The sequence below is a fragment of the Mytilus californianus genome, unplaced genomic scaffold (assembly GCF_021869535.1).
Source record: "Mytilus californianus isolate M0D057914Y unplaced genomic scaffold, xbMytCali1.0.p SCAF_14, whole genome shotgun sequence".
Lineage (NCBI taxonomy): Eukaryota > Metazoa > Mollusca > Bivalvia > Mytilida > Mytilidae > Mytilus > Mytilus californianus.
In genome coordinates this window covers 10,589,944-10,602,422 of record NW_026262626.1, presented here as the reverse complement: position 1 = coordinate 10,602,422, position 12,479 = coordinate 10,589,944, and the positions used below count along the sequence as shown (strand labels likewise).

The 12,479-nt window shown below is 31.9% G+C and overlaps 1 protein-coding gene across 1 annotated transcript in view; it reads right to left on the bottom strand.

Annotated features, from left to right (window-relative positions):
• Positions 1 to 12,479, bottom strand: part of LOC127724198 (ras-related protein R-Ras2-like) — a 32,679-nt gene that overhangs the window by 13,172 nt on the left and 7,028 nt on the right. Inside the window, exons 2-4 of the mRNA XM_052231098.1 lie at positions 6,500 to 6,587; positions 4,891 to 4,993; positions 3,347 to 3,455 (exon numbers count right to left, since the gene is read on the bottom strand). Coding sequence (XP_052087058.1) covers positions 3,347 to 3,455; positions 4,891 to 4,993; positions 6,500 to 6,587 — 300 coding nt within the window. The remainder of the gene's footprint in view (positions 1 to 3,346; positions 3,456 to 4,890; positions 4,994 to 6,499; positions 6,588 to 12,479) is intronic.

Sequence of the window (12,479 nt, the reverse complement as noted above, 5' to 3'; positions counted from 1 at the left end):
AAGAACACCATATATTCAATTTTTGTTAAAATCAAACAAAGTTTATTTTTGGACCCCAACTTGGACAAACTTGAAAACTGGGCCCATAATCAAAAATCTAAACACATGTTTAGATTCAGCATATCAAAGAACCCCAAGAATTCAATTTTTGCTAAAATCAAACTAAGTTTAATTTTGGACCTTTGGACCTTAATGTAGACCAATTTAAAACACGGGACTTAAAATTAAAAATCTAAATACACGGTTAGATTTGGAATATCAAAGAACCCCAATAATTCAATTTTTGATGAAATCAAACAAAGTTTAATTTTGGACCCTTTTGACCTCAATATGAACCAATTTGATAGCGGGGCCCACAAATAAAAATTCTAAATTCATGGTTAGATTCAGCATATCAAAGAGCCCCATATATTCAATTTTTGTTGAAATCAAAAAAAGTTTAATTTTGGACCCCAACTTGGACCAACTTGAAAACTGGGCCCATAATCAAAAATCTAAATACATGTTTAGATTCAGCATATCAAAGAACCCCAAGAATTCAATTTTTGTTAAAATCAAACTAAGTTTAATTTTGGACCCTTTGGACCTCAATGAAGACCAATTTAAAAAACGGGACCCAAATTAAAAATCTAAAAACATGGTTAGATTTGGCATATCAAAGAACCCCAATAATTCAATTTTCGATGAAATCAAACAAAGTTTAATTTTGGACCCTTTTGACCTCAATATGAACCAATTTGATAGCGGGGCCTACAAATAAAAAATCTAAATACATGGTTAGATTCAGCATATCAAAGAACATCATATATTCAATTTTTGTTGAAATCATACAAAGTTTAATTTTGGACCCCAATTTGGACCAACTTGAAAACTGGGCCCATAATCAAAAATCTAAATACATGTTTAGATTCAGCATATCAAAGAACCCCATATATTCAATTTTTGTTGAAATCAAACAAAGTTTAAATACTGGACCCTATCTTGGACCAACTTGAAAACTGGGCCCATAATCAAAAATCTAAACACATGTTTAGATTCAGCATATCAAAGAACCCCAAGAATTCAATTTTTGTTAAAATCAAACTAAGTTTAATTTTGGACCCTTTGGACCTCAACGTAGACCAATTTAAAAAACAGGACCCAAAATTAAGAACCTAAATACACGGTTAGATTTGGAATATCAAAGAACCCCAATAATTCAATTTTAGATGAAATCAAACAAAGTTTAATTTTGGACCCTTTTGACCTCAATATGAACCAATTAGATAACTGGGTCCACAAATAAAAAATCTAAATACATGGTTAGATTCAGCATATCAAAGAACCCCATATATTCAATTTTTGTTGAAATCAAACAAAGTTTAATTTTGGACCCCAATTTGGACCAACTTGAAAACTGGGCCAAAAATCAAAAATCTAAATACATGTTTAGATTCAGCATATCAAAGAACCTCATATATTCAATTTTTGCTAAAATCAAACAAAGTTTAATTTTGGACCCTTTGGACATTAATGTAGACCAATTTGAAAACTGGACCCAAAATTAAAAATCTAAATACACTGTTAGATTCGGCATAACAAATAAATAAATGTGATCAAAGATTTTACAAATCTAATGCGCCATACTGTGCAATTAAAGATTACTTCTTGAAATTTTTCAATATTTGAAATTTGAAAAAAAAATAATATTTGAAGAATAATTCTTTTTAATTTCTGAAATCTGAAATGAGAAAAAATTGGCCCCCCACAATTTCTTTTTATCCCCCCCCCCTTTTTCCCCCAAAAAAATTCTTTCCCTCAAGATATGGTCATAATCTCAATTCAAATTTCCAATGGAGTTGGCAACCATAATTACCCATTTAAATTTACCATAGTGCTAACTTAATCTATTTTATAATAGAATTAATAAAAATATAGTGTCAAATCTTTCATATGGATTTTTTTGTAAAAAAAAAAGATGAAAACATTTGCAGATATTTTTACTGGTCTTCCTTTATAAATATGCATTTCTTTAAACATAATTTAAAAGCAGAGTAAGGGAAGTAACCAAAACGTTGTATTTGGATTACCTCCCTTACACTGTTTTAGATTATCTTTATTGTTCATTAACCATTACTTTATACATAATTTAAAAGCAGTGTAAGGGAGATAATTTCAATGATGTATTTGATTTATCTCCCTTACACTGCTTTAAATTATGTTTTGTACTAAAGTATTTGTCCATTAACCAGGACAACCTTGTTTTTCCCCCTTTTTTGCCCCTAATTCCTAAACGGTTTGAGCCATAACCCCCCAAAGCAAATCCTAACCATCCCTTTGTGGTATGGAAACTTGTAGTATAATTTCAGAGAGATCCATACACCGTTCCACAGTTATTGTCTGGAAACTAGAAAATGCTCATTTTTGGCCCCTTTTTGGCCCCTAATTCCTTAACTGTTGGTACCATAACCCCCAAAATCAATCCCAACCTTCCTTTTGTGGTATTTAACCTTATGGTCAAATTTCAAAAAGATCCATTCACTTAAACTAAAGTTAGAGTGCGAAAACCAATATGTATTCGGACGACGACGCCGGACGACGACGACGACGATGCCAACGTCATACCAATATACGACCACAAAATTTTTTTGCGGTCGTATAAAAAGGTAGCTGTTATGCTCTATGACAAAGTTAACAAGATTGATTGATTGATTGATTGATTGGTGTTTAACGCCACTTTCAGCTCTATTGTGCTATTTCGTGGCAGTCAGTTTTTATTGGTGGAGGAAGTATGAGTGCCCAGAGAAAACCAATGACCTTCCGTAGAAAAACTGACAATCCTGGTCAATTAAGATTGGAGTCAAGCACACCTCCCATATGCGGGATTCTAACTCACAACTTCAGTGTTGATAATGTTAACAAAATTATTTTGATTTATAAAACAGTTTAAATATTTTGTTGACTTAAAAGAGCTATCTTTATTATTATTCATAATCAGTATCCAATTAGTATCATCACATTTTTGCTTTCAATACGTCAACCTATGTAGCCTCTACGATCTATGAGGTAATTCTACAATTAGAAAGGCGACATAAAAAATACTGGTCATATTTTGAAAAAAATGGTGTTTTTGAGGGAGATATCTTCCTTCTAACTAAATTTTGAATTACTTAATTTTGGTGTAGAAATCTTCTTTATGAGAGAAAGTGACTGGTTTTTATTTTCAATGTGCCACATTCAGCCATTTTTTATTTTCAAACCTGGTAATGAACTATTTTTCAATTTACAAGCAAAAATCCAGTTTGTGTAATTGCTAGGCTCCTTAAATATATATATACAGATCAACATTATCTGTCAGGATACTTACTATTCTTTGATGTTCTAAATCAGCTTTATTTGCTACTAATATCATAGGGAATTCTTCTCTATCTTTCACTCGTAATATCTGCTTGTGGAATTTATAAATTTCATTAAAACTGAAAAATTAACCATAAAATAATTACACTTATGTAGGTATTATGAACAATCAAAGCAAAAGGATAGCAATATAATAGAAAGGTTTATTAAGAATGATGTCATGTCAGCTTAGGAATTTTTGTCAGATGTTTGTACTCCTTAGGTTTTTTCCTATGATAAAGGGAAAAATATTTTGCCCCACATCACCCACTTTTCTTTTCATCAACACTTCAATAGCTCATAAAAGGTCATTACCAAAATCTAAACAGATTCTAGATTTCTTTTCTTACAATTCAGACCCAATTGCAAAATAATGCCAATGATAAATAAAAGGTAAAAGTCAGAGTCAGCCTTTTCCTGCCATTTTTTTAAAATCAAATATCTCAAAAAGGAGTTCCATAACTTATTTTGTTTCTTAACTACCGGTAATGCTCTTCTGATTTATAGTATCAATTTTAAATTCCAGATTATTTAAATTTCATCTGACTACATCCTTAACTTGGGTTAAATTCATAATTTAATTTCAATATTAAAGTGATTAAGATTGGATAAATATTCATGATATATCAAGCTATTGACCAAGTATAAGGCCATTCTGTGTAGTAGTACTGGAGAAATGTGTGACAGATATATTTGTTTGAATAACTTAAAATTCTCAGACTAGAGGATGAATGAAAGGATAAGGTCAATGAAATACATTGACTGATTGGTGTTTAACACCACTTTCAGCACTCAAAATATTGTGCTATTTTGTGGCGGTTAGTTTTGATTGGTGGAGTCAATGAAATACAGATCCCACTCCTAAAGTGGGGTAAAATTAAATTATTCCTTCAGAAAATTATTTATGAAAGTTTAAAAAAGTTTTTAAAAAAGGGAGCTTAATAGTTACTGGACTGTCCAGTTGAAATTAGACTTAAAGAATAACATCTGTAAAAGTCAAAAAAGGATGTTTGGTCTTGTAGATTGTGTAAATATAAACTGGATCAGATATCTGGTAGAACAAGCATTCTGAGAGTTTTGCACGGCAATACATAGTCCACTACCGATTAAGAATTCATTGTACTGGAACAAAATGCTAACTTGATCTATAACTTTGCATGGTGTAAATTAAACTATATAACAAGTATCAAGTCAACATCTTCAAGCATGACGAAAAAAAGTGTGGAAAACTGATTATTTGAGTGAATTTTCTAAGTCCAAGGACCATACCTCTGCAAAAATCATCAGACTGGAACATAATTTGAACTTGATCTATAACTTGTCATGATAAAAGTACATACCAAATTTCAAATCAATATCTTCAAGCACGAAGAAAAAAAGTTGGACTGATGGATGGACAGACAAACAGACAGATGGAGTGCAAACCTAAAGGCCCCCTCGACGTCGGTAGGGGACTAAAAAATTGAGACATTTACAATGATTAACTTTAAGGATGCCTTGGGATATTTTTCTCACCTGCTTCTATCAGTCACAGAATAAACTAACAAAAAACCTTCCCCCGATCTCATGTACTGCTCTCTCATAGCACTGAACTCTTCTTGTCCTGCAGTATCTAAAACTGTATAATAAAGAGCATAGTTTTATATCTAATTCTTTTCTTAAACAGCGAATCATAAAACAAGTTAATCTTATATTGTTTGTAATAATGCAAATATAGATTATATAAAAAATAACCTTTCATAAAATTTCTTTAAAATGTGGCATGTGAGGCCTCTTTTCAGAAAATTTTTTATAAGCCCAACCACATTTTTATTGGCACAGGCTGTAAGGCTTGTGATTAATCATGAACACAACTTCTGTAAAAAAAATTTATTTAAATGGTTCAAGCTGTTTTGATTAGTTTGTTTGGTTTACATATTCGCAAGCATCTAAGTATTAAGCCTAATTTTTTGGTCTTGAGTGTACCTAATGAATGCTAAATCAGAACGTGTAATGCACCATGAAATTTGTCTCATACACTTTAAATGATTTTTAAAGTATCAAGACAAGTTCAAACTTGTCACATGGTTAACGGTATGTGCTACTACATGTATGAGGTATTGAGTCATACCAGCGGTTATATATATCCCTTATCACTATTTTAAAATCTGCAATACTTGACCTACTAACATCGTGCAACACCTGAACAATTGACAGCATACAACAGTCACTTTTGGTCCATGGTATGTTTCTAAAGAATCAAAACTGCAAGAACGTTGAAATTCAGAAAATCAGAAATTTCCATTCTAAATAATTTCCCCGTCACCCTTCACCTATACTAATCAGGCCAGTACTTTAACGTTTCCTCTTTTACAACCGCTAACTTAACGATTCTGGGAAGTAAGATAAAAAATATTCTAATTTGTTGAACACAAGCATCACATAGCCTTGAAATAAGTATTTTAAACAGGAAGGTTTGGGACTTAAATCGTTGACATAGTTTTTTTAATGAATAAAGCCAATTAAAATTTTTGAGTGGGGCAAATTTAAACAGGTGCGCAGAAAAGAATCGATATTTTAATATCCATGCCCTGATGTTGCTATAATTCTATAAACATTGATATTTTCATGATTTTAATGCATAAACTTTATGCAAGGGGATTAAACTTGTGTATTAAATGATAACTGAGTCCTTCACATCAATATTGCAGATATGTACGTATAAAAAAGTCGTATGTGTGAGGGCAATATTTTTCATGCATTATAGGTTATCCCTAAATAAAAGAAAAATAATCCCTGAGCGAAAATTTTCTTAGTTTACAATATGACATGCTATTTCAACCCTACCCAATTGTGACGAGTACCTGGGAAAATGAATTATTACACTAATTTATGGCATTTTTTTCCATGTGATTTAAACTATTCCCTTAAAGATTTTGTCTTTTCACTTTAAAATATTGCTTAGAAATAAAACTGTAACAAATTATGTAAAGTACAGTCACATTCCAACACATCAAATTAAATATCAAGTCGTTCTGTTTACCAGTTACTGAGAAATGTGTGACAAACAAACAGATGGACAAATGAACAGATGAACACTTTTAAAGTGGGGGCATCATTTGGTTCAGAAAGAAAGACCACTTACTGTCTAGTCTGGCAACAACTGAATCTATAACACATTGTTTGGTATATGAATCTTCTATGGTTGGATCATAATCTGTTACAAAGTATGACTGAAATATAAAACAATTAAACATCTTTGATTATGAGGAACAATAGCTGTCTTGAAGATATGTCTGGAAGACAAAGATTCCTGAGATTGAAATGGACTTCTGTGGATTCATCTATTTTTCTGGGTATAAATTTTCTTGGATAGAAGAAACATTTTATTTTCGTGGATACTTGATTTCTTGGTTCTATAAAAGTTTCCATTCATGCCTAATGCCCTAGAGGAAATTTATACTTTGTTGCACGTTCAAATTTGTGGTTAGCTTCACAACACAAAACCCACATAAATTGGTACCCAACGAATAATAATGAATTCACAGTATTATAGTGTATAGCGAGCAAGGGTCATAACTCCTCAATGACATAAACTGGTAACACAGAGATATGTCTAGCCTTTTTGATAATGCAAATGTTGAAATTAAAATTGCAATACTTTTAACATGTAAGTTATGCAAATATTCAAAGACAATGAACCATGACTGAAGGTACATGGCTAAACAATCTCCATGGAAATGAGATGTGCCAATGCTAATACAAGGCGAGACAAAACTGAAAATTGTCAGAACCATTCCTGACCTACATTTTGTCATGAGAAACAACATATACATATATATTGTAAGTTGAAAAGGATCCGTCTTCGTTCTTAAATAGTCAAAATATTTTGGAAAATTATAATATGCATCATTTGCTAATTTTTCGATAAAATAGGGGAATAATATTAAGACCTAGTAAAGTAACATTCAAGGACATTTTGTACAAAATATTGATCAAAGTATTTGTTATCATACATATTTGTTTTCGTAATAGCCAATACAAATATGTGAATGTATACTTGATTACTTAATAGACCCTTATTACTAGTAAAAGAAAAAATGAAATTTGTCAATGAATTAATAGACCAGGAAACCTTAAACTTTATCTTAACCTTTTTCAACTTTAGCTCCAATATGATGCAAATTGTACTAAAATTCATTACACTGCTAGTCTGCTTAAATGGCAACTTACTCCCTTGAATTTCACCAAAATAAATAGAAGACATATATTTCACATAAAATAAATCTATTTATAAGTTTACAATGCCATTTTGAAAATTGTGAAAACCCATGTCATCCCAAGTCAACATGCAATATTTCTTCATTTAGAAATATCTGGAATGCACTATTAATAAAGCTGAAAATTTTCAACACAGATTAAAATTTTGATATTCAATCAAATCTAAAAAAAAGTATTCCATAAATAAAGAATTAATATTATAATTTTTTATCACACATATGGGTGGCCAAGTATTCACAATTTCAATTTTGGTTTCAATTTTAATTTAAATTCTTCACAAAAATTTAAATGACTTTCCGGTTATCCTCCCAACAATGTTATGTCACAAGGAAGTTGTATGTACTATGACCCTATCTACTTACGTTCACACTCTTAAGAATATCATTTCTGTGGTTAATAAGGGCCAGGAAGCAGACTATTTAACTTAACACTATTGAAACAGATCCATTTTCAATCAAAATTAAGTGGTTTCATTAGGAGCTGTATGATAAACTTTAAATATTTCATAAATATTGGTTAGTCAAAATTTATTTTTGGGGAGCCTTTTCAGCTGGTGAAATCACCACTGTTCTTAATTAATTTCTTTTATTCCATTCATTTTTTCAATGAAATATTCCTGTCCACAATGTATGTTAGTTTTAAAAAGTTCTGATGAAAAACACTAGCCAGACGCCATTTTTTTTATCAAGAGTTGCGTGTTAGTGGTTGATGAGGTCTGTTGTACTGTCTAATATTTTTTTTAATTCCTGTTATCCTTTTCATTAGTATGTCATGGCCTTCAATAAGTTCCACATACTACATGTACTATGGGAAAATTACAAATATTCTTAAATACATAAAATTATTTCAAAATTAAAGAGGAGTGGGCATGCTGAAATGACCTGTCTACCAAAGATATTAATTACCATATTTTCTTGTGTGTCCAATTTGCATAATTTTCCCTGAAGACATTTTACAGCGAAATTTACTAGACTCACATATATTTCTCAGTACATTAGAAGGCAAAAATTTACCTGACCCTTTCAGCATGTTCAGTGTCCAGGAAAAAACTAACCCAATATATATATGGTGTATGTTGAAAATAAATTATCTTTAAAATCTATTTCAGTTTGCATAACATCTAGTAGCTAATATTTTATGCAAATCCATTATCTATAGATATTAAGTCTACCTAATTAGATAAATTTCAAAGAAATTACTAACTTAATGTGAATCAAAGAATCAAGAAAGTGAGGTCAAGGTCAGATGACCCCTGTCAGACTTGCATACATGTAAACATCACAATGCTTCTATTTACTACTAACCAGTTGTTTCTTATTGGAGCTAAAGTTGAAAAATGGAAAGGTTATAGATAAAACTTAAGGTTTCCTGGTCTATTAATTCATTGACAATAACATACTTTGTCTTTTTCTCTTACTAGTAATAAGGGCCTATTAAGAAATCAAGATGTGCATGTACATGGTCTATAAATTTACAATAGATGTGGTTTTTCTCGTTTGAATTGTTTTGAAATGACAAGTGTAAAACATTCAAATGAGAAAACTCATGAAAGTTTCCAAAATTGTCCATAAATAAAAGAATCAAAATCCTCAGGCAAATTCAAATTGGTTATGGCTATTCTTTTTAGGTCCCTTTTGGTCATTTAGCTCATCAAGTATTTATGAAGCCCGCCTCAGGGTGCAGGATTTTCTCGCTGTGTTGAAGACCCATTGGTGGCCTTCGGCTGTTTTCTGCTCTTTGGTCAGGGTTGTTGTCTCTTTGACACATTCCCCATTTCCATTCTCAATTTTATACATCCCATCTTCAAAATTTTGGATTAGAGCATTTCCATTAAAGATAAATCCAGAAAAGTGTTAGGGTTCAACAAAATAAATAAATGGGGAATGTGTCCATGGGACACAGATGATGCCCCAGCTTGCATGTAAGTTTCATAAACATTTGGTTGAGGCAAACTATTAATTAAAGTTAGAGAATGGAAACTAAAAATTCAGCAATTTTTCCATTTGTATAGGGACATAACTTTAGAACGGTAAAAGTGACACAACCAAAATTCAAACTTGATTTGTGTTTTGTGGTAATAAGCATTGTGTATAAGTTTCATACCATTTGGTTGAGACAAACTAAGGTTAGAGAACGGAAACAAAAAATTCAGCAATTTTTCCATTATTAAAGGAGCATAACTCTAGAACAGTATAATTGATGCCACCAAAATTCAAACTCGATCTGTGTTTTCAGATAATAAGCATTGTGTATAAGTTTCATAACATTTGGTTGAGGCAAACTAAAGTTAGAGAACGGAAACGAAAAATTCAGCAATTTTTCCCTTTGTAAAGGGGGATAACTCTAGAACAGTAAAAGTGACGCCACCAAAATTCAAACTTGATCTGTGTTTTCTGGTAATAAGCATTGTGTATAAGTTCATAACATTTTGTTGAGGCAAACTAAAGTTAGAGAACGGAAACCAATTTTGGGGCGTACAGACGTACAGACGGACAAGGGTAAAACTTAATGCCCCCTCTGCTACGGCGGGGACATAAAAATACAAGAAGAGCTGTTATCTGCAACAAGAGTGCACACGCTGAAATGTCTCGCCTTCTTTACTAATCATTGATATTATGTTGATAGTCCTAAATATAAAGCTTTATTACAACTGTCACATAAACTTAACATTAACCAAGTAAACTAAACATTGACCAATGAACCATGAAAATGAGGTCAAGGTCAGATCAACCATGCTAGGCAGGCATGTACAGCTAACAATTCTTCCATACAACAAATATAGTTGACCTATTGCTTATAAATTAAGAAAAACAGACGAAAACACAAAAACTTAACACTGAGCAATGAACCTTGAAAATGAGGTCAAGGTCAAATAAAACCTGCGTGACTGACATATAGATCATAAAATATTTCCATACACCAAATATAGTTGAACTATTGCATATAGTATTAGAAAAAAAGACCAAAACTCAAAAACTTAACTTTGACCACTGAACCATGAAAATGAGGTCAAGGTAAGATGACACCTGCCAGCTAGACATGTACACCTTACAATCATTCCATACACCAAATATAGCTGACCTATTGCATGCAGTATTAGAAAGAAAGACCAAAACTCAAAAACTTAACTTTGATCACTGAACCATGAAAATGAGGTCAAGGTCAGATGACACCTGCCAGCTAGACATGTACACCTTACAATCATTCCATACACCAAATATAGTAGACCTATTGCATACAGTATAAGAAAAACAAACCAAAACACAAAAACTAAACTATAACCACTGAACCATGAAAATGAGGTCAAGGTCAGATGACACCTGCCAGTTGGACATGTACACCTTACAGTCCTTCCATACACCGAATATACTAGACCTATTGCTTATAGTATCTGAGATATGGACTTGACCACGAAAACTTAACCTTGTTCACTGATCCATGAAATGAGGTCGAGGTCAAGTGAAAACTGTCTGACGGGCATGAGGACCTTGCAAGGTACGCACATACCAAATATAGTTATCCTATTACTTATAATAAGAGAGAATTTAACATTACAAAAAATCTGAACTTTTTTTTCAAGTAGTCACTGAACCATGAAAATGAGGTCAAGGACATTGGACATGTGACTGACGGAAACTTCGTAACATGAGGCATCCATATACAAAGTATGAAGCATCCAGGTCTTCCATCTTCTAAAATATAAAGCTTTTAAGAAGTTAGCTAACGCCGCTGCCGCCGCCGCCGCCGGATCGCTATCCCTATGTCGAGCTTTCTGCGACAAAAGTCGCAGGCTCGACAAAAATGATAAAATTGTTCAAGCTTAAAATGGCCATTTAACACATAGCTTTTAGATAAAATAAATATGAACCAAGGTCTTATCAAAAAAGATATTTTACACACATTAACCTCTTTGTAAATTACATTTAGTAGCAAAATATCTTTTTATGTAAAGTTAATATTTTTTACATTAATATTTTTTACACATTACTTTAACCTTTTACTTTTACTACATGTATGTATGTATGTATGTATCAAGAAAATGTATACAATGAACCATGAAAATGAGTCCAAGATTCGGCGACTCCCATCAGGCAGACATGTACCTAACACTGATTAGATAGCGTAGACCAAATATACTTGAAACGGTAACTGAGAAACTAACATAACTTGAAAGTTTACCATCCATCTTCGAAACATGAAATAAGGTCACAATTGACTATTCTATAGACCACATACAATATAGTACCATGTAAAATGTAAAGTTGACCAATTACTTATACATGTAGTAAATGAGAAATTGGCCATGTGTAGAAACTAAATGTAACGTTTGCAATCAAAAACTAAGAAAATGAAGTCTAGGTAAACTGCCTTATCAAATGCCAGACAGCAAATTTCAAACCATTAGCAATCTACAGGCATAATATTGCTCTTATATGAAATAAAAAGCTTTTGAGTAATTAAATTGAAGTCAACTCCACAGTCATCGATTAGCAACCATAAGTCCTGTATTTTGTGACTATTATATTGTTAAGAAGATAATGTAATTGACACTTGCAAACAATGACAATCAGCGACATAGGTGGAGTACTTAAATAATTTTATAACATAAATATATACATGTACATATGTATATCCAAATTTTTTAAAAACTTTTTTATGATGAAAGAGCCACTAAAATCTTCATCATAATTTGGGGATTACCACATTACTTGATCCAAAATTATACATGTACTTAAGTTAACACAGTTATATCAATAATGGTAAATCCCATTCAAGCGGGAAAACCTTCAGTCTAATCTATATATATAAGATGCTCCGCTGGGGCGCAGCTTGATACGACTGCA